The following is a 20,600-nucleotide window of genomic DNA, read 5'->3' on the forward strand; positions in this document are numbered from 1 at the left end:
TCAGCTAAAGTCACAACTGACAGCCAGGTATGGTAGCACACACCTTAATTCTTTTTACAAAACAAAACACGGGGGCTGGAGAGATGGCTAAGTGGTTAAGAGCACTGCTCTTCCACAGGACTGGGGTTCAATTCCCAGCACCCACATGGCAGCTCACTCATGTCTGTAACTCCCGTTCCAGAGGATCTGACACCTTCACACAGAAATACATGTAGGCAAAACACCAGTGCACACAAAACAAAACAAATTTAAAAAAAAAAAGACAAAAAAAATACTAGCCAGGCATGGTGGCACATGCCTTTAATCCCAGCACTCAGGAGGTAGAGGCAGGTGAATGTCTGAGTTCAAGGCCAGCCTAGTCCACACAGAGTGTTTCAGGATAGCCATAGCCAGTGTTATGTAGAGAGAGACCCTGTCCAACAGCAAAATTAAAAAAAAAAAACCTGATTGACAATTTCCTTCCACTAAAGAATAGATAACACACTTGAAAGAGCTATGTGACAAGGAGAAAAGGGAATTGGGGACTGACTCAGAATTCAGGGGCACCTTCTAGGAGCACAAGAAAGTGGTATCCAGAATTAGAATATTTGGGCCAAGAGGCCTCTAGCTCGTGCCAATGCTGTTAACATCCACACAATCCTAATGAGCAGACACTGATTAGTCTTAGGCCCCTCGCGGGGTGACAGTAGCAGGGGATGAAAGCACGACAGAGTCTGTAGCTGAGGGAATCGTGTCCAAGATTGAGTCCGTGGTTGAAGGAGTGGTATCCAAGATTGAGTCCGTGGTTGAGGGAGTAATATCCCCAGTTAACGAGCTCATGTCTGGAGTCTGAGGATTGCAGTGCATCCAGTGTGTGATGTTTCTGGGATAACCCTTTGCCACGCGAAGCTGCTGGTTAAGCCGCCAGTACTGTTTGCCCTTGAAGAAGTATACTTGACCATCTTGCCAGCTCATTGCTGCTGAGGGTTGGTCTGGCACTCCAGTAAACAATTCCTTGATTGGTTTGGGGTAGCGGCTGAAGTCTGTTCTGGTCAGCTCGTCCCATTGCCAGTATCCTGAGCCCTAATTTGGGGTGGGTGGGAGGAAGAGAATGAGAGAGCTTAGGGACCCCAGAGGCTGATCCAAACTTCAGAAGGTGCCCCTTTACGGGTAAGACTTCACCCCTCAGTATGAGGTAGCCTGACCCTCCTCAGAAGAGATTATCCTGACTTTACCTTAAAAAGGAACACCTTTTGATTAACAGGCCAATAAAGCGCTGCATCCAGGTTGGGTTCCACCCTGTTGAATTTCATGGGAAAGCCAGGAGACATCTTGAAACCCACATATCGCCACACCTTGTTTCCTGAGAATGGTCAAGGAAGAACAAGCTGTGTAATCGGGTGGGAGCCTTTGGTCCCTCTCTCGCCCTCTCGAAAGCGTCTCAGCGCCTCCTCCATTTGCAGCTTTGTAATGCCCAGGCCCTCAGATAAAGACCAAATTGCCCCCACTTACCCTTGAAGAAATGAATCCATCCTGTTCTAGGAGAGTAGACAGCAGCATCTAAGTTTCCAGGGAGCCCCTCCCAAAGAGCCGACACGCGGAACAAGGGGCCTGGCCCTGAATCTGTTACAGTCCACACATAGTCCCCCTTGAAAGCATAGGTCTTCCCGCGAGGTCCTAAGAGCAGAAGCATGTTGACACTTTAAAAGACAATGAACGACTCGTGAGCATCTCAGTGCTTTCCTTACTGGCTCCCGAGGGGCTCGTCAGAAATTCACTCCACTTGAAAGGGGCAGAGAAGGAAGACACAGTGCTGAGCCTCTCCTTTGTTGGTCACAGCCCTCCAGTCAGGCAGCTGGCTCTCTCTCTCTCTGGAGACCTAGTGCCCCATTCCAGGAAGCTTGACAATCTTACCACCAGGTGCAAAGCCCTCTCTAACAGGCATTGCAGCTGATTCCATCTTGCTGTTTCCACATGGTTTTGGTTTTTGTTTTGTTTTTTGAGACAGGTTTTCTCTGCGTAACAGTCTTGGCTGTCCTGGAACTCTCTCTAGACCAGGAAGGCCTCAAACTCCCAGAGATCTACCTGCCTCTGCCTCCCGAGTGCTGGGATTAAAGCCGTGCGCCACCGCCGCCCAACTCCACATGTAATTTTATTAGGTGGCAACCATAGTAAATGCTTACCCAGCCCTCTTTTGGGGGGATCGTTTTGTTTGTTTTTGTTTTTTGTTGTTTTGGAGGGGTTCAAAATAGGTTTCTCTGTGTAGTCCTGGCTATCCTGGGCTTGGCTCTGTAGACCAGGTTGGCCTCATACTCAGAGATCCACCTGCATCTGCCTCCCGAGTGCTGGGATTAAAGGCCTGCGCCACCACCTCAGCTACCCAGCCCTTTTTTTTGACTCTCAGTGCTCCCTCTCCATGCTATACATCTTCCCTGGTCACCAACCGTTTCCTGGAGTCCAACCTCCAATGTTCCTGCTTTGGTCCCATGTCACCCCCATCTGACCAGGCCTTGGAGCCAGTAGATTGCCCCCATTGCCTGTCGACAGTCTGTTCGGGAAGCGCCTCACCCAGCATCGTGGCATCCAGTTCAGTGCTGCAGGGGGTTGGCATGGGACTGGGTTCTGTGGTCACTGGTGACACAGTGGGAATCTCAATCTCTTCCTTCTCATCCTCTGTCTCTGGGCTCTTCTTGCCTGCAAAGTGAAGTAAGGCACCATAGGGGAAGAAGTCCAAACAAACACTCAAGTCTACTGTAAGCTCTGCTCAGTGACCCCATAGAGAGGGAAAGGGGAATTCTAAGGAGTTTCCCTCTGTGGTCAGCAATATACAGGAGACAGCTTAGTTTTGAGAAGCCCCAGAGAAGGAAGTTTCCTGGAATATACATCTTCAAGAATATGGTTGCCAGGCAGTGGTGGTGCACACCTAAAGGTTAAAATCCCAGCACTAGAGGCAGGCGGGTCTCCGTGAGTCTCAGTTCAGCCTGGACTACACAGCAAGTCCCAGGACAGCCAGAGCTACAAAATAAAGACCCTGTCTCAAAACAACAAACAACAACAAAAGAATTAGGATGTGATGGGGAGAAAGGCCAGGAAGGAAAAACAGACATAGAAGAGTCAAAAATAGAGACAGTATTTGAAGATGAATAGCTTGAAGAACTGGACAGAGGAAGAGAAGAAAAAAAAGCCATTTCACTCCATGAAAGCTAGTATTGTCTCCTTGAGCCTAGAGAGCTATTAGTCAGACTGACTCTCATGCTCACCATAGAGAGCCTGGATCCCTGCCACATCATCTGGGTGCAGCTTGAAGTAGGGCTGGTAGCCAGCATAGACAGGGGCCATGAGTGCTTGAGTGTATCGGGAGTGCCCAAGGCCCAAGGCGTGACCCACTTCATGGGCTGCGATGATGCGCAGGTTCACCCCTCGGTAGGTCCCCTCAGTCCAGAGTTCATCTCTGTCGAAGTGTACACTGCCAAGTTCTGGGATGTCGGCGTGGGCCAGGACCTTTCCTGGAGAACGGCAAAAGCAGACAGTAATGTGAGCGCCCACAACAACAGAGCACTCTTTGCTGGCTATACACTCGAGCTACTTTCAAGAGTAACAACACATCTGTAATCACAGCACTTGGAAGGTGGACATGGCAGGATCAGAAGTTCAAGATTAGCCTCAGCTACATAGAAGGGTTTATGTCAATCTGGTCTACACAAAATGCAGGATACAGCGCCATAGCTAGCTTAGGTGCTTCTTTCGGATTTTCCAGTCGTTACTCAGGGAAACTCAAAACAAAATCTCCACATCGGTTACCCAGTTCCCTCTCAGGGTGAGGATTCAGAGGGGAATGAAAGTCGGGTGTAACATTGAAAGAGGAGACTTAATAAGGGTCCGGCTAGGTTAGAAACAGCTTCTCTAGGGAGATCAGAGTACAGGGTATCATTGGGCAGAAATGATAACTTAAGATAACTTAACTGAACCTTAAGATCTCAGAGTCACTAGCTCACGGAGACGGTTCAGTGCTGAGGTTTGTTAAGAGTTAAGAATCAGTGCCTACCAGGTCCATCAAAGGTGTTGGAGCAGTATGGGCTTTGGCGGCCATGGAAGGAGAGGCGGATATCCGCAGAACCAGCCTTCACCTCCCGGAAGGTCAGGGGGGTCACGTTGCTCCAGTACGTAAAGGCTTGATGCAGGGCTGCCCGGGCTCTGGGGGGTGAGAGTGTGGAAGGCAGGTTCAAGATGCGGAATGTTAAGTGCTTCTTTCTCCAGCGACCTGGTTAAGGGACCAGAAAGTAAGTTAGAGACACAACCAGGAGAGCCTCTCAGGGTGAGGGTACTCGCTGCACTCCTTAGCAGGTTACTTAGTAAGTATTGAACACTTCAGGCTGTTCCGATGCTACCCACACTCAGAGCCAGGGCTCCTTCTCCTTCCCTTCCCAGGCTCAGTCCTCACCCAGAAGCAGGTATTTAAGGGTCTTCTGGTTGAAGGGATCCTCCAGACCGCAGCGGGGCTGTTTCATACGAGCCCTTGTGCCATCATCCATCCGGCCTGAAACTGGCAGGTCGGATGCTTCTTGGAAAGCTCTAGAAAGAGAGAGAGAGAGCCGGCGGTGGTGGTGCACGCCTTTAATCCCAGCACTCAGGAGGCAGAGGCAGGCAGATCTCTGTGAGTTCAAGGCTAGCCTGGTCTACAAAGCTAGTTCCAGGACAGGCTCCAAAGCTACAGAGAAACCCTGTCTCAAAAAAACCAGAAAGGAAGGAAGGAAGGAAGGAAGGAAGGAAGGAAGAGAAAGAGAGAGAGAGAGAGAGAGAGAGAGAGAGAGAGAGAGAGAGAGAGAGAGGAAGGAAGGAAGGAAGGAAGGAAGGAAGGAAGGTCCATGTATGTAGGTGGATCTGGAATGGCTAGAAATTGGGGATAGCTCTTTGGCCTCCTGGTTCCCAAAGTAGTGATAAAGAAAAGACTAACCCAAAGTCTTTAAAGCTGAAAGGGCAGGCACTCCAGCCTCTAGTGCTCACAACCGGGGCTCTGCCTTCTAGTCTGTAGAGATGGGGCACCCGTTCTACTTCTCTGCATCCTCAGAATCTCCTGCGGAACACTGGCCTGAAGTCCAGCCTTCCTCCCCCTTCCTCACTTTCTGGTCTAGCCGATCACTCCCTGGCCACCCTCTGGGAGTCACCCTGCACAGCTGCTGTGCTGCCATCTGAGGTCCTACTCACTTCAGCCGGCCAAGGTAGCCAGTACTTCAGTGGGTAGCCAGCCCACACTGGGGCAGCCTCATCCACCTATGACCTGGCATAGGACCATAAAGAAAAAGAATACCATAACAAAAATTAGCAGAATGTAAAGGAACACAGAATAGAAATAATGAATTAAACATCAGTGTTTTTTAATATTTATTTATTTATTTTGTATACAATATTCTGTCTGTGTGTGTGCCTGCAGGCCACAAGAGGGCACCAGACCCTATTACAGATGGTTGTGAGCCACCATGTGGTTGCTGGGAATTGAACTCAGGACCTTTGGAAGAGCAGGCAATGCTCTTAACCTCTGAGCCATCTCTCCAGCCCCCTAAACATCAGTGTTTATCCTGCATGTATGTAAGTATACCACATGTGTGTACTGCCTACAGAAGTCAGAAAAGAGCATTGGATCCCCTTGAACTGGAGTCGTAGATGATTGTGAGCTGCCATGTGGGTGCTAGGAACCAAACCTGGCTCCTCCACGATAGCAGTCAGTGACCTTAACCACTGAGCCATCTCTCCAGCCTTGTTTTGCTTTGTTTTTTGAGGCAAGGACTGGCTAGGTATGCATAATGACTCATCCTGTGATCCCAGCACTTTCAAGGATGAAGCAGGAGGATTAGGAGGTCAAGGTCATCCTCACTACATCGTAGGTTCAAGACCAACCTAGGCTACATGAGACCCTGTCTCAAAAAATCAAAATCGGGAGCCGGAGAGATGGCTCAGCAGTTAAGAGAATTTGTTCAGAGCACCCAGGTTCAATTCCAAGCATCGACATGGTGGTTCACAACCAACCTTAACTCCAGTTGTGGGGGGGGGCGGTCTGGTGCCCTCTCTTGACCAGCTTGGGCACCAAGCATGCACATGGCACACATACATACTTGCATAAATAAAATAAATAAACTTTAAAAAATTACATCGAGACACAGGCAGGCAGATCTCTATGAGTTCGAGGCCAGCCTGGTCTACAAGAGCCAGTTCCAGTGAGATAGCTCAGTGGGTAAAGGGCTTACTGCCAAGCCTGACTACATAAACTCAATTCCTAGGATCCACGAGTGAAGGACTCCAAATTCTCTTCTGATCTCCAAATATGTCCCATAGGACGTGTGCACACCCACCCATAAATAAATAAATGCAATAAGAAACTTTAAATCAAGCAACCCTAACTAAACTCAGTGGGTTACAAAGACAATAGAGGAGGGTCTTGTTGGAGGAAGAGATTTAGGAGAAATGGAAGGGAAGAGAGAGGGTGATAGGGTGAAAACAACCAATGCACACAACACACACACACGTACACACATGCACACATGTATGTGCACACATGAACATACGAACACACACATGCATGCGTGCATACATGCATGTATATGTGAAATTATCAAAAATCACTTTAAAATGTAAGGACAAGGCGCCTAGCTCAGCATGGTGGCTCATGCCAGTAACTGTAGCATAATAGAGGCTGAGGCAGCAAGATTGCCAGGAGTTCCAAGTCAATCTAAGCTACAGTGTGAGACCCAGCTCAAAAAGTAATAATAAAAATCAAAAACAAAGACTCATCGTGTGGTCCAGGCTAGCCTCCAGTCTTTTGCTAAAATGTTTGTTCTTGGCCAGGCAGTGGTGGCACACGCCTTTAATCCCAGCACTTGGGAGGCAGACGCAGATGAATCTCTGTGAGTTCGAGGCCAGCCTGGTCTACAGAGCAAGTTCGAGAACAGGCTCCAAAGCTACGAAGAAATCCTGTCTTGAAAAACAAACAAACAAAAATCAAACCAAAACAAAATATACATATATTGTTCTTAACTGGTTGGTGATGGCACATGCCTTTAATCCCAGCACTCGGGAGACAGAAGCAGGAAGATCTCTATGAGTTCGAGGCCAGCCTGATCTACAGAGCCAATTCCAGGACAGCTGGGGATCCCCAGAGGGATCCTTTCTCTGGGGGAAGAAAACAAAGATTTTCATTCTTTTGTATGTTTCTATATGAGTAAGTGTTGTTTACATATGTTCATGTGTCCAAGGAAGCCAGAGAGAGCATCAGCTCCTCTGGAGCTGGAGCCACAGGAGACTGTGAGCTTCCTGATGTTGGTGTTGGTCCTCTGGAAGAGCAACAAGCACTCCTAACTGCTGAGCCACCTTCCAGGATGCCATCTTCTTCCCTTCTCCCTTTTTTTTTGTTTTTTTGTTTTTTGTTTTTTGTTTTTCGAGGCAGGGTTTCCCTGTAGTTTCTAGAACCTGTCCTGGAACTAGCTCTTGTAGACCAGGCTGGCCTCGAACTCAGAGATCTGCCTGCCTCTGCCTCCCCGAGTGCTGGGATTAAAGGCGTGCGCCACCACCGCCCGGCTCCCTTCTCCCTTTTTAAGGTAGAGTCTCACTGTGTAGCCCTAGTTGGCCTAGAACTCTCTATGTAGTCCAGGCTGGCCTCAAACTCGCAGAGATCTGCCTGCCTCTGTCTCCTGAGTGCTGGGGTCCTGGAACTAAAGGTGTGGCCCATCACACCTAACTCGTCTCCAACTTTTAATGCTTGTCTTTGCCACTCCGGGGCTGAGATCAGAGCTGTGTGCCACCACACCTGACCTGTGGCTCCTCATCCTGCTTCTCCACCTCACCTCACATTCCACCATCCTGAGTAACATTACCATCCTGCAGATCCCTGCTGTGGATTAGGGTCCAGCAGGGGCGGGCCTGGGGAGAGGGGAGAACTTGACACACTTCGTGACCTGAGAGCCTCACCTTAGGGCCTCTGTGATATCTTCTAGACTGAAGTCATCAGCTCCTTCTAGAGGTTTCTGTAGATATCCATACTGCAACAGATAATCCTATAATGGCAGAGAGGTTGAAAGAGGGTTAGTCTCAGGGCAAAGCTTCCAAGTGACCTGAGCATGTCAAGAAGAAGCTGAGCATGAGGGCTCTCGCCTTTAATGCCAGCACTTGGGAAGCAGAAGCAAGCAGATGTCTGTGAGTTCAAGGCCAGCCTGGTCTACATAATGAGTTCCAGACCAGGCAGGGCTCCTTAGTGGACCCTGTCTTAAACGAACAATTCAAATGACCTAACAGACCCATCAGGAGAGAAGGGGACAGATATGGAAGAACTAAAAGAATGCTGAGGGGCCTCAGATGGAACAGGGAAAGAGCAGGAGGTGGGTAACGTAGATCAGGATACAGAGCACATGGGGAGAGACAGGTAACTTGTAGGGCAAGAGGAATACCTAGAGAAGACAATAGCTGGGTAATCCCTGTCATTCCCATGGCCAGAGGACTCACCAAGACTGCCTCCTTCTCTGTTGGCCCCAGAGCCCGGCCTGAGACTGTCAGGGCAAGTAGGAAGCTCAGCCACAACTGTTGCCAGTCCATGGTGCCAGCAGATAAGAGCTCCAGAGGCTGCCTGGGCCCTCTGACCTGAGACTTCTGGGAGCCTGGAGGAGCTGGGGCTAGGCAGGGGACTCTTACCTCCAGGTCTTCTCTGTCAGCCTCTGGTCCTCTTTATAAACCTTCAACTGAGGAGAGCAGTGGGAGGTGACTCAGCCCAGAAAGATGTTGCAACTCCCTTAACTCCTGCCCTACCAAAGGACAGAAGCCAAAAGAGCCCCTAACAACGCCTCCCCCAGAGCCCTCTGCTGGAGACCACGTGACTTTCTGTACCTCTCCGGTCACTGGGTCTGTCTCCTGGTATGGTGAAAGCCAGGTCTCTAGAGAGACTAGGATAGGACCAGGGCTGCCCCCTAGAGTTGGACATCCCGGCTCCTCAGGGATTTGGAGCGAGCAAATCTCTCAGTTTCACGTTTCCCTTTGCTCCTAACAAGGAAAAATCAATAAGCAGGAAGAGGCAGGAGGCAACAGAGGCAGCATGAATTCCAGATGAAGGGGTCAAAGGTGAGATCTGCTTCTTTGGTTTTGCTGTTGTTTGATACAGCATCTCTCTACAAATCCCTGGCTGTCCAGGAAATCCCCATGCAGACCAGGCTGGCCTGGTACTCAGAGAGCCACCTTGCCCAACTTTGAGATCTGTTTCTTTGCAACTAAAATCAAGTTAAGCCAGAATATAGCTAGCTTTGTGGTCCAGGCTGACCTTCACCTCTACGACAAGGTTTCTTAAACATTTTTCACTTGTGACTCTTTTTGTTACAGGGACTGGAGACCTGGCTCAGCAGTCAAGAGAGCTTGCTGCTCTTGTAGAGAGGCCCCAAGTTCTGCTCCCACCACCAAGGCCACTTCCACAAGACTGTACACAAATGGCATTACACAAACATATGAATTTCCTTTGTCTTTTTGTTTTGTTTTGCTTTGCTTTGCTTTGATTTCAAGACAGGGTTTCTCTGTGTAGCCCTGGCTTTCCCGGAACTCACTCTGTAAATCAGGCTGGCCTCTAACTCAAATTCAGAGATTCCCCTGCCTCTGCCTCCCGAGTACTGGGATTAAAGGCATGAGCCACCACCACCCAGTTCAAAAAATAAATCTTAAACTGGAAGATGGTGTCATGTTCCTTTAACCCCAGCACTTGGGAGGCAGGGGGAGTCTCTGTAAGTTCAAGGACAGCCTGGTCCACAGAGCAAGTTCCAGGACAGCTAGGGCTATGCAGAGAAACCCTGTCTCAAAAAACCAAATAAATAAATCTGAAAATAGGTATACAACTAAAACATTTACTGAAAATAAATCATAAATACTACTATTTTAGAACAGCTATTTGGTTATTTGGTGTGCATGTAACGTTTACCATTTATTAAAGACAAAAGCAGAGCTGGGGTGATGGTTCAGCTGGTATGCTTTCTACACAAGTATGAAAACTTGAATTAGGTGCCTAATCCCCACCTCAGAGTCAGGCATGGCTGTTCAAATCTGTAACCCCAGCGCTGGGAGGCAGGTGAACCTTGGAGATCACTGGACAGTCAATTCAACGGAAATATGGAGTTCCAGGTTTAGTGAGACCTTGCCTTCAAGAACAAAAGTATGGTAGAGCGCTAGAGCGCTAACAAGACGGCTCGGCGAGTAAAGACGTTGCTGCCAAGCCTGATGATCCGAGTTCAGTTCCTGAGGCCCACATGGCGGAAGGAGAAAACTGATTTTTTGTTTTGTTTTTGTTTTTTGAAACAGGGTTTCTCTGTAGCTTTTGGAGACTGCCCTGGAACTAGCTCTTGTAGACCAGGCTGGCCTCGAACTCACAGAGATCCGCCTGCCTCTGCCTCCCGAGTGCTGGGATTAAAGGCGTGCGCCACCACCGCCTGGCGAGAAAACTGATTCTTAGATATTGTCCTTTGACTTTCACACATGCATGATGGCATGAACACTATCCCCTCCACACGTGTGCGATGGCATGAACACTATCCCTTCCACACGTGTGCGATGGCATGAACACTATCCCCTCTACACACATGTGTAATGGCATGAACACTATCTCCTTTACACACATACAAACTAAATAATAAAAAAAAATTTTAAAATTAAGATGAGCCAGGCAGAGTAGCACATGGATTTCTGAGAAGTCAGCCTAGTCTGTGTTGCAAGTTCCAGGCCAGCTAGGGCTACCGATCCCCTCAAAACAGTGGAAATATATAGAAGACACCTGATATAAACCCCTCATATAAGAGAGAATGCACCATGACATCCCGCCATGAATTAAAGCAAATTTACATATTCATAAGAGAGATGTATTTGTTTTCGCAAAAGTAATTGTCTTCACTGATGTTTGGTAAGTGCATCTTCAGTCTTTTTCAGAGTCGATGGATTTTTTTTTCTGTGTATGTGGGTTTTTTAATCTTTTAATATTATTTTATGTGTATGGGTGTTTGGTCTGATTATATGTCATGCACCATGTGCATATAATGCCCACAGAAGGCACTGGATCCCCTAGGAACTAGAGTTACATAAGATTATAAGCCACCTGTGATTTGGCCTCTGAAAGTGCCAAATCCTAGCCACTAGACCACCAGGGACACCCCAGGTCCTCTGAAAGAACAAACAATACCCTTCGTTTTATTTTGTTTTTTGTTTTGTTTTTTGAGACAAGTTTTCTCTTGGTGCGGGACTACACCCACATTCCCAAAAAATGGACTATGGATATTTTCCTTTGTTTAAAAAAAGTGGGGGGGGATGGTGCGGGACAATTCTATATTCTATCAATTATGTTTTAAATAAACACTGATTGACCAGTAACCAGACAGGAAGTAGAGGTAGGGCAATGAGAACAGGAGTATTCTGGGAAGAAGGAAGCTCTTTCTGCAGTCCTGTCCAGACACTGAAGAAGCAGGATGTGACCTGCCTCGCTGAAAAGGTACCGAGCCATGTGGCTAGTATATATTAGGATAATGGGCTTAGGATAATGTAAGAGTTAATAAGAAGCCTGAGCTAGTGGGCCAATCAGTTTATAGCTAATGCAGACTCTCTGTGTGATTTCTTTGGGGCTAAACTGCTGAGGGAACTGGGCAGGACAGAAACCCTAACAAGCAAGCCCTCATGTTACATTCCCTGTGTACTTTTGGAACCTTTTCTGGAACTCGTTCTGTAGACCAGGCTGGCCTCGAACTCTCAGAGATCTGCTTGCCTCTACCTCCCAAGTGCTGGGATTAAAGGCGAGTGCTACTACCCACTATATGCAGGAGCGTTGCAGGTGTAACAGCACACAGAAGTGTGTGTGCCGTCTGTTCAGAGCCAAGGCTGCAGTGAAGCACGCTTTGAATCCACCACACACTTGATTTGTACATAAAAGTGGGTTATTGTATGTTCAGAAACCTTTGTCACTACGTTTTTTTGTTTTGCTTTGTTTCTTTTATCTTGTTGTGTTGTGTTTTTCTCCTGTTGCTTTCACTGGTGTAACTAGGAGTTGTGAAGTCTAGTTTAAGAATCTGCTGCAGGTGACGATGGTGCTGGCATTTAATCCCAGCACTCCGGAAGTAGAGGCAGATGGATCTCTAAATTAGAGGCCAGCCTGGTCTACAGAGAGATTTCCAGGACGGCCAGGGCTACGCTGAGAAACCCTGTCTTGAGGTTGGGGTGGGGGGATGCTTATGCTGAGCATTTAATTAAGCTAGACTCGGGACGAGGGTAGCAGAGGCTCAGAGAATGGCCCCCTGCTGCCCTCAGAGTCCTGAAATAATCTGAGGCACCAGGAAGAGGGGGCCTGGGTGCCGGGCAGTGTTAGGCGACATGTTGTGAAGGTAGTGGCTTTGTGATGCAGCTGACTGAGAAGGTTGGCTTGAGTTGACCTTTGAAGGCTGCCTAAGAGGGAACAAAAGATTACAGAGAAACAGAGGCGGGAATGAGAGCACAGAGCGAGAGCAGTGAGTGTTTCTGCAGTATAGTGGTTGTGGTGCTCACGCCACAGAGCTGAGGACATGCTGTGCTAAGTCTGATGGGTCAGACCGAATGGTTCACCACAGCTTACGAGCACCTACCTCAAGCTATCTCCGCACTTTAGACTATGTAGAAGATCCTAGTAGATGAACGGCTGAGGGTAGTGACAGAGTCAGCGCTTAGAAAGGGCCTCCAGCGCTGTGTGGAAAAGGGGAAGAGGTTACAGTAAAATTGCTAGATACAGCAAGGGGTGGTGGCACGGCGCATAGCTTCAATCCCAGCCCTCGAAGTACAGAGGCAGTTGGATCTCCATGAGTTCAAGGCCAGCCTGGTCTACAGCGTGAGTTCCAGGACAACCAGGGCTACTCAGAGAAACCCTGTCTCGAAACAAAACAAAACAAAACAAAAAAACTAGACACTTTGGGTCTGGGGTTCTAGCTCAGTTTGTAGATTGTTGCCTAATATGCAGCGATCCCTAAGTCCCCTCCTCAGTATTGTACAAATAAGGTGTGGTGGCACGTACCTATAATATTAGTACTTAGGAGTTAAAGGAAGATCAAAAGGTCAAGGTCATCCTTAATTATGTAAGAAGTTCTAGGCCAGCTTTGGTTATGAAACCCTGTCTCAAATTTTTTTAAATAAATAATTAGATCGATTGAAAGCTATATGTCTTATTACTGTGAAGGAAGAATTATTCCAATCTTTGGGGAATAGGGGCACATGGTGGCACATGCCTTTAATCCCAATACTAAGGAGGCAGAAGCGGGAAGATCTGTATGAGTTTGAGGCCTCTTGGTCTACCAAGGAAGATCAAGTTCAAGGCCAGCCAGGGCTGTGTATAGAGACCCTGTGTGTTTGAGAGAAAGGAAGGAAGGAAAGAGGAAGGAAGAGCAGAGGGAACTGTAGATGACTCAGTGGTTAAGAGCATTGACTATTCTTTCAGAGGACCCAGGTTTGAGTCCCAGTACCACAGGGTAACTTATAACTATCTGTAATTCCAGTTCCAGGGGATCCAAATCCCTCTTCTGGTACCTAAATACACCACACCAAGCAGCCACGTGGTGCTCAGACATAATCATAGGCAAAACACTCATACACATAAAATTAAAATAGAAATGTGGGATATTCCTTTACACTGTGTGAATATATGTCACTGTGGCGGTTTAATGAAAAAGTTGATTGGTCGATAGCTAGGCAGGATTTCCAGGGCAGAGAGAATGCTGGGAAGAAGGGCCAAGTCAGAGAAGTTGCCATTGAGGCGTGGAGAGCAAACAGGAGGTGTGAGATGAGAGAGAGGTAATGCCACGTGACGGAATGTAGATAAATAGAAATGGGTTAATTTAAGTTGTAAGAGCTAGTTAGTAATAAGCTTGAGCTATCAACCAAGTCTTTATAGTTAATAAGCCCCTGTGTAGTTATTTGGGACAGATTGCCAGGACACAAAGAAACTGCCTACATATAAATGTTTTAATTTTAAAAAGGAGAGAGGTGGAACTTGCTGTATGGCTTAGGCTGGCCCTAGACTTCGGGGCTCAAATGATCTGCTGTCATTTCCAGAACTGAGGCTACCGGAACTGTCACCCTAGCCTTTTGTTTACCTAGATATTAATTTTTTAATTAATTAAATTGATTAATTCTTGAAATTACATTGTGGTGTGTGTGTGTGTGTGTGTGTGTGTGTGTGTGTGCGCGCGCAGGAAAGCCGGTGAAGGTCAGAGAACAGCCTTCAGGAGTCCATTCTCTCGTTCCACTGTGGATTCCGAGGGTGTAACTCAGGCTTCTGCTTCACACCCAACATCTCAGCAGCACTGGCGAGCATGTTATAGGAGGAAACGGAGTGCCTGAGAGGGAGGTTTGAGTGAGGGAAGCTCGAGCAAGGCCATAGAGAACCTCACTGGCCCGTTATCAAATTCTGGTTCTCTTTTTTTTTTTTTTTTTTTGGTTTTTCAAGACAGGGTTTCCCTGTAGTTTCTAGAGCCTGTCCTGGAACTAGCTCTTGTAGACCAGGCTGGCCTCGAACTCAGAGATCCGCCTGCCTCTGCCTCCCGAGTGCTGGGATTAAAGGCGTGCGCCACCACCGCCCGGCCAAATTCTGGTTCTCTAACAGGCTCTTCCACACACCACGTGAACTCTTGAGTTTTGATCCAGCCCTTTGGTTTTTGGTTTTTTGTTTTTTGAGATGAGGTCCCATTGTGTAGTTCTGGCTGGCCTGGAACTCTGGGACTACAGGTTTGTACTACCATCCCTGGCCAACACTGCATCCTGAGTCTCCCCATTTGAGACGCACGCCCTCATATCCTGATGACATGTGGGGACACTCAGCAATGTAACAATGAGGAAGAGCAAGCACATCCATCATTTTGGATGCACAGGGGTGGGGGAAAGGTCGAATTCTTGTTCTTGGTAGTTCCTCATTTCTGGGCCATTCCTTTTCTCTGGGACATCACAAGGGAACCCTCATACCCCAGAATGGGGGTGGGGAATACTCCTGACTAATTGTTGCCCATGACCCAGCACCCAGATGGGTAAGAACTGAGTGACTAAGTCCCAGTTGTGACAGAAAGGGCACACAGAGAGCCTCAGGGGGGGTCTCATCAGGCTCGGTACACCCAGGAAATGATGGCATGTGGGGACCAGCTATAGCCCCTCAGGACCCCTCCACATCCCTCTTCTCTCTCTTTCTGGTCCTCACCATGTTACTCACTGTGGCTTTGGACGGCCTAAGAAGTACAACCACATTCCAGAAACCAAAGAGCCAGGCACGGTTAGAATAGCAGTGGAAGCTGCCAACCGTTTTCTTCCTTTAGGTCTCAGTGTGTTATATCATCACCTCTTCACCGCAAAGAAGTAAGTCTCTAATGAGCTGTGCAGGCAGCTCAGCGAGGAAACATCCGTGTCACAGCCTCCAGTGACATCTGCACATCGCAAACAAACACAAACCCTGGCACCGGGAGCTGCAGGCAGGGTCTGCGTGCAAGGGCATGATGACTAACCCTGCTACCTCTTGGTGTCATGACCACCCCTGCCAACAGCCCCCACTGCTGAGCCAGACTGACCCTGCTTTTGTCCGCCTCTGAATTTGTCATTTTTCACTGGGGGAGTTTCGGGAATGTGTGTGAAGGGTTACGGCTTGTGGTAAGCCTGTTCTAAAAAGGGAAGCTGGTTTTCAGAGAAGGAACTCCATCCTCTTGTTTGTTCTCTTCCTGTAAACTGGTGTCTCTCGATATATCCACAGACTATGGTGGAAGACTTTTATATAGATGGCTTTGGTTTGTTTTTGTTTTGTTTCCTTTTTATTTATGTATTTATTTATTTTAAAGATTTATTTATTTATTATGTACACATTATTCTACCTGCATGTACCCTGAAGGCCAGGAGCTAATTACGGATGGTTGTGAACCACCATGTGGTTGAACTCAGGACCTCTGGAAGAGCAGCCAGTGCTCTTAACCTCTGAGCCATCTCTCCAGCCCCTTGTTTTCTTAGTATAGTTTTTTTTTTTAACTAAACAGTATTAGAGGGCAATAAGAAGACTTCTGGGAGTATTTTCTATTGACCAAAGGTCATGGGCTATGGGCAAAAGGCAAAAGTATGCAGTGGTCTCTAAGCCCATGAGACAAGTTTCTCAGCCATTACCAGCCCCTTCTGACAGCCATTTACCCTGTAGAGTTGTCAGGGGTTGGGCATCTTAGCAGATAAAGGGTGAGTCCAGGTAGGTTAGGGATATAGCTCAACAGTAGCACATTTGCTTAATAGGAATGGGCCCGGAACTCAAGGCCCAGCACTGCAGACATAAATGGCAAATCTCGTTCTGAAACGGAGAATTGTAGGGCTGGAAGAAAACTGTATGTGGAACTGGCAGGAAGGCTTAGTAAGGAAAGGCACCTGCCACCGCGCCTGACAACCAGAATAGTATCCCAGGGCCCACGTGGTGTCCTCTGCTCTGCAGTGCAGACTGCCTAGATAGATAGATGTTTTTGTTTTTGTTTTGTTTTCGAGTCAGGGTTTCTCTGTAGCTTTAGAACCTGTCCTGGAACTAGCTCTTGTAGACCAGGCTAGCCTCGAACTCACAAAGATCCGCATGCCTCTGCCTCCCGAGTGCTGGGATTAAAGGTGTGTGCCACCGCAGGCCAGCTAGATAATATATCTTTAAGAAACTGTTTGGAACAAGTTAAGACTGTCTAGACTCCAACCTTGACGTGTGGAAAGTTGAGAGGGGGCTAGCCTGTGGTCTGTTTTCCTTCAGAGCCCTGAGGGAGCTAGGTTTTAAAAGGAATCTTCCAGGGCTAGGGAGGTTAAGTTCGCCAGTCTGTTACCGTGGAAACCTGTATTTATTTGAGCATCCCTCCCCACCCCCACCCCCCACAGAACACACTCCTTTAATTAGTCATAAGTTTCTAGAAACCATACGGAAAGTGATGGCCTGGACTGTGCACAGCTGGAACGGGTTAGTGTCCAAGGAAGTGGGAGGGGCTTCGGAGGGATGAATCAGGGGCTGGGCAGGCACATTCTATTCCCATGATGCCCCAGACTTCAACACTGCCAAATCCTGTATCTTCACTTTCTTAAAGCATGAAGAATCGAGATCTGCTCCCCTTTACCTACTCCCTGCGCTGCCCGAGGAGATAACGGCAGCTCCAGAACAGGGAGGAAGAGAGAGAGAAATAAGGACGCTCAGGGCTCTGTCGCTTTCTGGGACGGCAGGGAACTGATAGTACAACAGTATTTTGCTCCTTTCTGGGAACCGTGACCATTTCTTTCACAAAATGCTGATTAACATTGATTTTATGTGGAAAAGCACTTTGGCCTTTCGTCCATTCTCTCTGTGACCCCAGGAAACAGTTCTGTCCTGACGTTGGAAAATGTTTGGCTCCCTTCTGTTGACCAAGGTTCACTAGGGAGCTGGCTAGGGAAAGAGTCCCGATCGGGCCTTCGTTTTTTTGCAGAGGACTGTGGGGTTGGAGAGGGCGGCTGTGTCTCTGCCAGGTCAGCAGCTACAGAGCCTGCGGTTGGGGGGCTCAGAGCGGTCTAGGAGCGGAGGCATAGCCGGTCTTCTTTACCTCGCTTTTGTCCTTAACTGACTTAAAGGGGGAGGGCAGTCACCAGTGGGCTGCCATTGCTGCATTTTGATTCATTAATTTGGCATCGGGAGCAAGGTTGATATTCTCCCCATAGAAATGGAAAAGAGAACTTAGAAATACCACAGAACAGGGCTTGGTGGTCCGTGCCCGTGATCTCAGCACTTGTGATTAGGAATTCCAAGTACCTCTCAGTTAACACAGTGAGTTAGTGACCCTGTCTCAGAAAAACAGAAAATGGCTTAGATGGGTCAGTGGTTAAGAGGGTTGCCCTCCCAGCATCCACGTGGAAGCTCACCAGTGTCTGGAATTCCAGGTCCAGGGGATCTGATACCCTCTTACAACCTCCACCTGCAGCAGGCATGCAAGTGGTGTATAGACATACAAGCTGGCAAAACACTCATACACTTAAAAAAAAAATTTGAGCCGGGAGTGGTGGCGCACGCCTTTGATTCCAGCACTAGGGAGGCAGAGGCACGTGGTTCTCTGTGAGTTTGAGGCCAGCCTGGTCTACGTGGTGAGTTTCAGGACAGCCAGGGCTACACAGTGAGGCCCTGTCCAACTTGAGTTTAGACTCACACAACTTTGGCAAAATGAACACACACAGCCCCAGAGGTGGGGGGGGGGCTATCAGAGTTGGGGAGATGGCTCCCAGGTTGGGGACACAGCTACCAGGGTTGGGGACACAGCTACCAGGGTTGGGGACACAGCTACCAGGGTTGGGGACGTGGCTACCAGGTTGGGGACACGGCTCCCAGGTTGGGGACACAGCTACCAGGGTTGGGGACGTGGCTACCAGGTTGGGGACACGGCTCCCAGGTTGGGGACACAGCTACCAGGGTTGGGGACGTGGCTACCAGGTTGGGGACACGGCTCCCAGGTTGGGGACACAGCTACCAGGGTTGGGGACACGGCTACCAGGGTTGGGGACACGGCTACCAGGGTTGGGGACACTGATACCAGGGTTGGGGACACAGCTACCAGGGTTGGGGACACGGCTACCAGGTTGGGGACATGGCTGACAGGAGAGGAGAGTACTTGCCTTGCAAGCACATGGGCCCATGAACCCATGGGAAAACACAGGCGCAGGAGGCCGGAGTGGTGGCTCACAGGTTAAATCAGTGGTCCTCCTTCACCAGGTGGGGGTGGCCTTTAATCCTAGGACTCCAAGGCAGAGGCAGAGGGATCTCTCTGAGCTTGAGGTCAGCCTGGTGTACAGAGTGAGTTTCCGACAGCCAGGGCTACAGAGAACCTGTTTCGGGAGAAGAGTGGACAGTGCCTGAGGCAGAAGGATCCCAAGGGTCTCAGGGTTTCTGCTGCTGCTGCGAAGCACCGAGAGCAAAACACAAGGTAGGGGTGAAAGGGCGCCATGCTTCCACTTCCACATTGCTGCGTATCACCAAGGTGTGTCAAGACAGGAACTCAAGGAGGGCAGGAACCTGGAGGCAGGAGCTGATGCAGAGGCCTTGGAGGAGTGCTGCATACTGGCTTGCTTCTGTAGTGGCGCTCACACGCCTTTAATCCCAGCACTAGGAAGGCAGAAAAGTCTGAGGCCAGCCTGGTCTACAAGAGCTAGTTCCAGGACACCTTCCAAAGCTACAGAGAAACCTTGTCTCAGAAAACAAAAAACAAGCGAACAAACATACTGGCTTGCTTCCCTGGCTTGCTCAGACCACCTTCTTATAGAACCCAGGACCACCAGCCCAGGGATGGAACCATAGTGGGCTGAGCCCTTCCTTACTTCTCATTGATCCCTCATTGATAAAATACCTTGCAGCTGGATCTCATGCAGGCATTTTCTCAGTTGAGGCTCCTTCCTCTCTGATGACTCTAGCTTGTGTCAGGTTGACATTAAACCAGGCAGCACAGCAAGTCTCAGGGCAGTCTGAGTTCATAGTGAGTTCACTGCATGCTGCTTTGAAGAAGACAGCGTGTAAAATACTTGCAAAGCAAGCGTGAGGACTAGAGTTTGGGTACCCACACTTATAAATGCTGAGTGGGCATAGTGACCCATCTGTAGCCCCGTTGCTTGAAAGGCAGAGCAGAGCATCTCTGGAGTAAGGTGAGTAGCTAGACCAGCCAAACTGGTAGGGATTCTGGACTCAATGAGATCTCACTTCCACATATAAGGTGGAAGGTGATCAAGGAAGACACAATACATCAAGACCTCCCATAAATATGCACATGCACATGGGAACACACACTTGCACATACCTGTACACATACAAAAATCCACTGTGGCGTATGTATTTGTGCATGTGTTAAAATGGAGACATTACAGAGCTGTCTGCCTATTTTCCTTTTTAAAAGATTTATTGTACTTGATGTGTATAAGCGTTTTGCCTGAACACATGTATGTGTACTATATCTGTGACCGGTGCCCACAGAGGTCCGAAAAGGGTTTCGGATTCCCTGGAACTGAGGTAAGGATGGTCATTAACCACTCTATGGGTCCTGGGAATTGAACCTGGGCTCTCTGAAAGAGTATAAGTGCTCTTAACCACTGACCTCTCTCTCTAGCCCCCTATCTACTTTCAAAACAGAAGTCATGGATCAGCAGGTAAGGTGTACACTGAGAGAGAAAAATTCAGAGAGCTTTGCAAACTAAACGTTGGAATGGGTGGAGAATATTCTTTCACTTGATCACTACCCGTGGAACAAAACATGGCCATGGTGGTCAATAAGATTGAGAAGAACTGATCTGAGAGGGCCTTAACCTCTTGCTATGAGGCTGACAATGGCGGCCAGTGGCAAAAAGAGAGCCAAGCAGAAGCGTCTAGTCAAGCCTGGGGGCATGGGCTGAGGCAGCAGGATATCAAATTCAGCATCAGCTTGGGCTACAGAGGGAGGTTTTATCCAAGATGCTGGGAGATGGCCCCATGGGTAAAAGTGCTTGCCATGCAGTCCTGAGGACCAGCATTCCGATTCCCAGAATCCATGTAGCGAGTTTATAATCGCAGTGTTCCTATGTGTGGTGGTTTGAAGAATGGCCCCATAAGCTCGAATAGTTGAATGCTTGGTTCCTAGTGG

General features: G+C 48.5%; 1 protein-coding gene across 3 annotated transcripts; it reads right to left on the minus strand.

Moving 5' to 3' along the window:
- Positions 1-272: 272 nt before the first annotated feature.
- On the minus strand, positions 273-8,863 carry Mmp19 (matrix metallopeptidase 19). Of its 3 annotated transcripts, XM_038314632.1 has the most exons (10): positions 8,848-8,863; positions 8,656-8,702; positions 7,939-8,024; positions 4,421-4,551; positions 4,025-4,240; positions 3,240-3,485; positions 2,548-2,673; positions 1,492-1,656; positions 1,215-1,342; positions 273-1,062 (listed from the first exon to the last, which is right to left on the minus strand). In XM_038314632.1, the coding sequence occupies exons 4-10, from the start codon at positions 4,509-4,511 to the stop codon at positions 664-666; spliced, it is 1,371 nt and encodes a 456-aa protein (XP_038170560.1). In that variant the 5' UTR covers positions 4,512-4,551; positions 7,939-8,024; positions 8,656-8,702; positions 8,848-8,863; the 3' UTR covers positions 273-663. The 3 variants fall into 3 exon arrangements, with proteins under 3 accessions (XP_038170560.1, XP_038170557.1, XP_038170558.1); XM_038314629.1 differs by lacking the exon at positions 8,848-8,863 and having other exon boundaries at positions 8,470-8,831; XM_038314630.1 differs by lacking the exon at positions 8,848-8,863 and having other exon boundaries at positions 8,656-8,830.
- Positions 8,864-20,600: the final 11,737 nt, after the last annotated feature.

The sequence above is a fragment of the Arvicola amphibius genome, chromosome 17 (assembly GCF_903992535.2).
Source record: "Arvicola amphibius chromosome 17, mArvAmp1.2, whole genome shotgun sequence".
In the NCBI taxonomy this organism is placed as follows: domain Eukaryota; kingdom Metazoa; phylum Chordata; class Mammalia; order Rodentia; family Cricetidae; genus Arvicola; species Arvicola amphibius.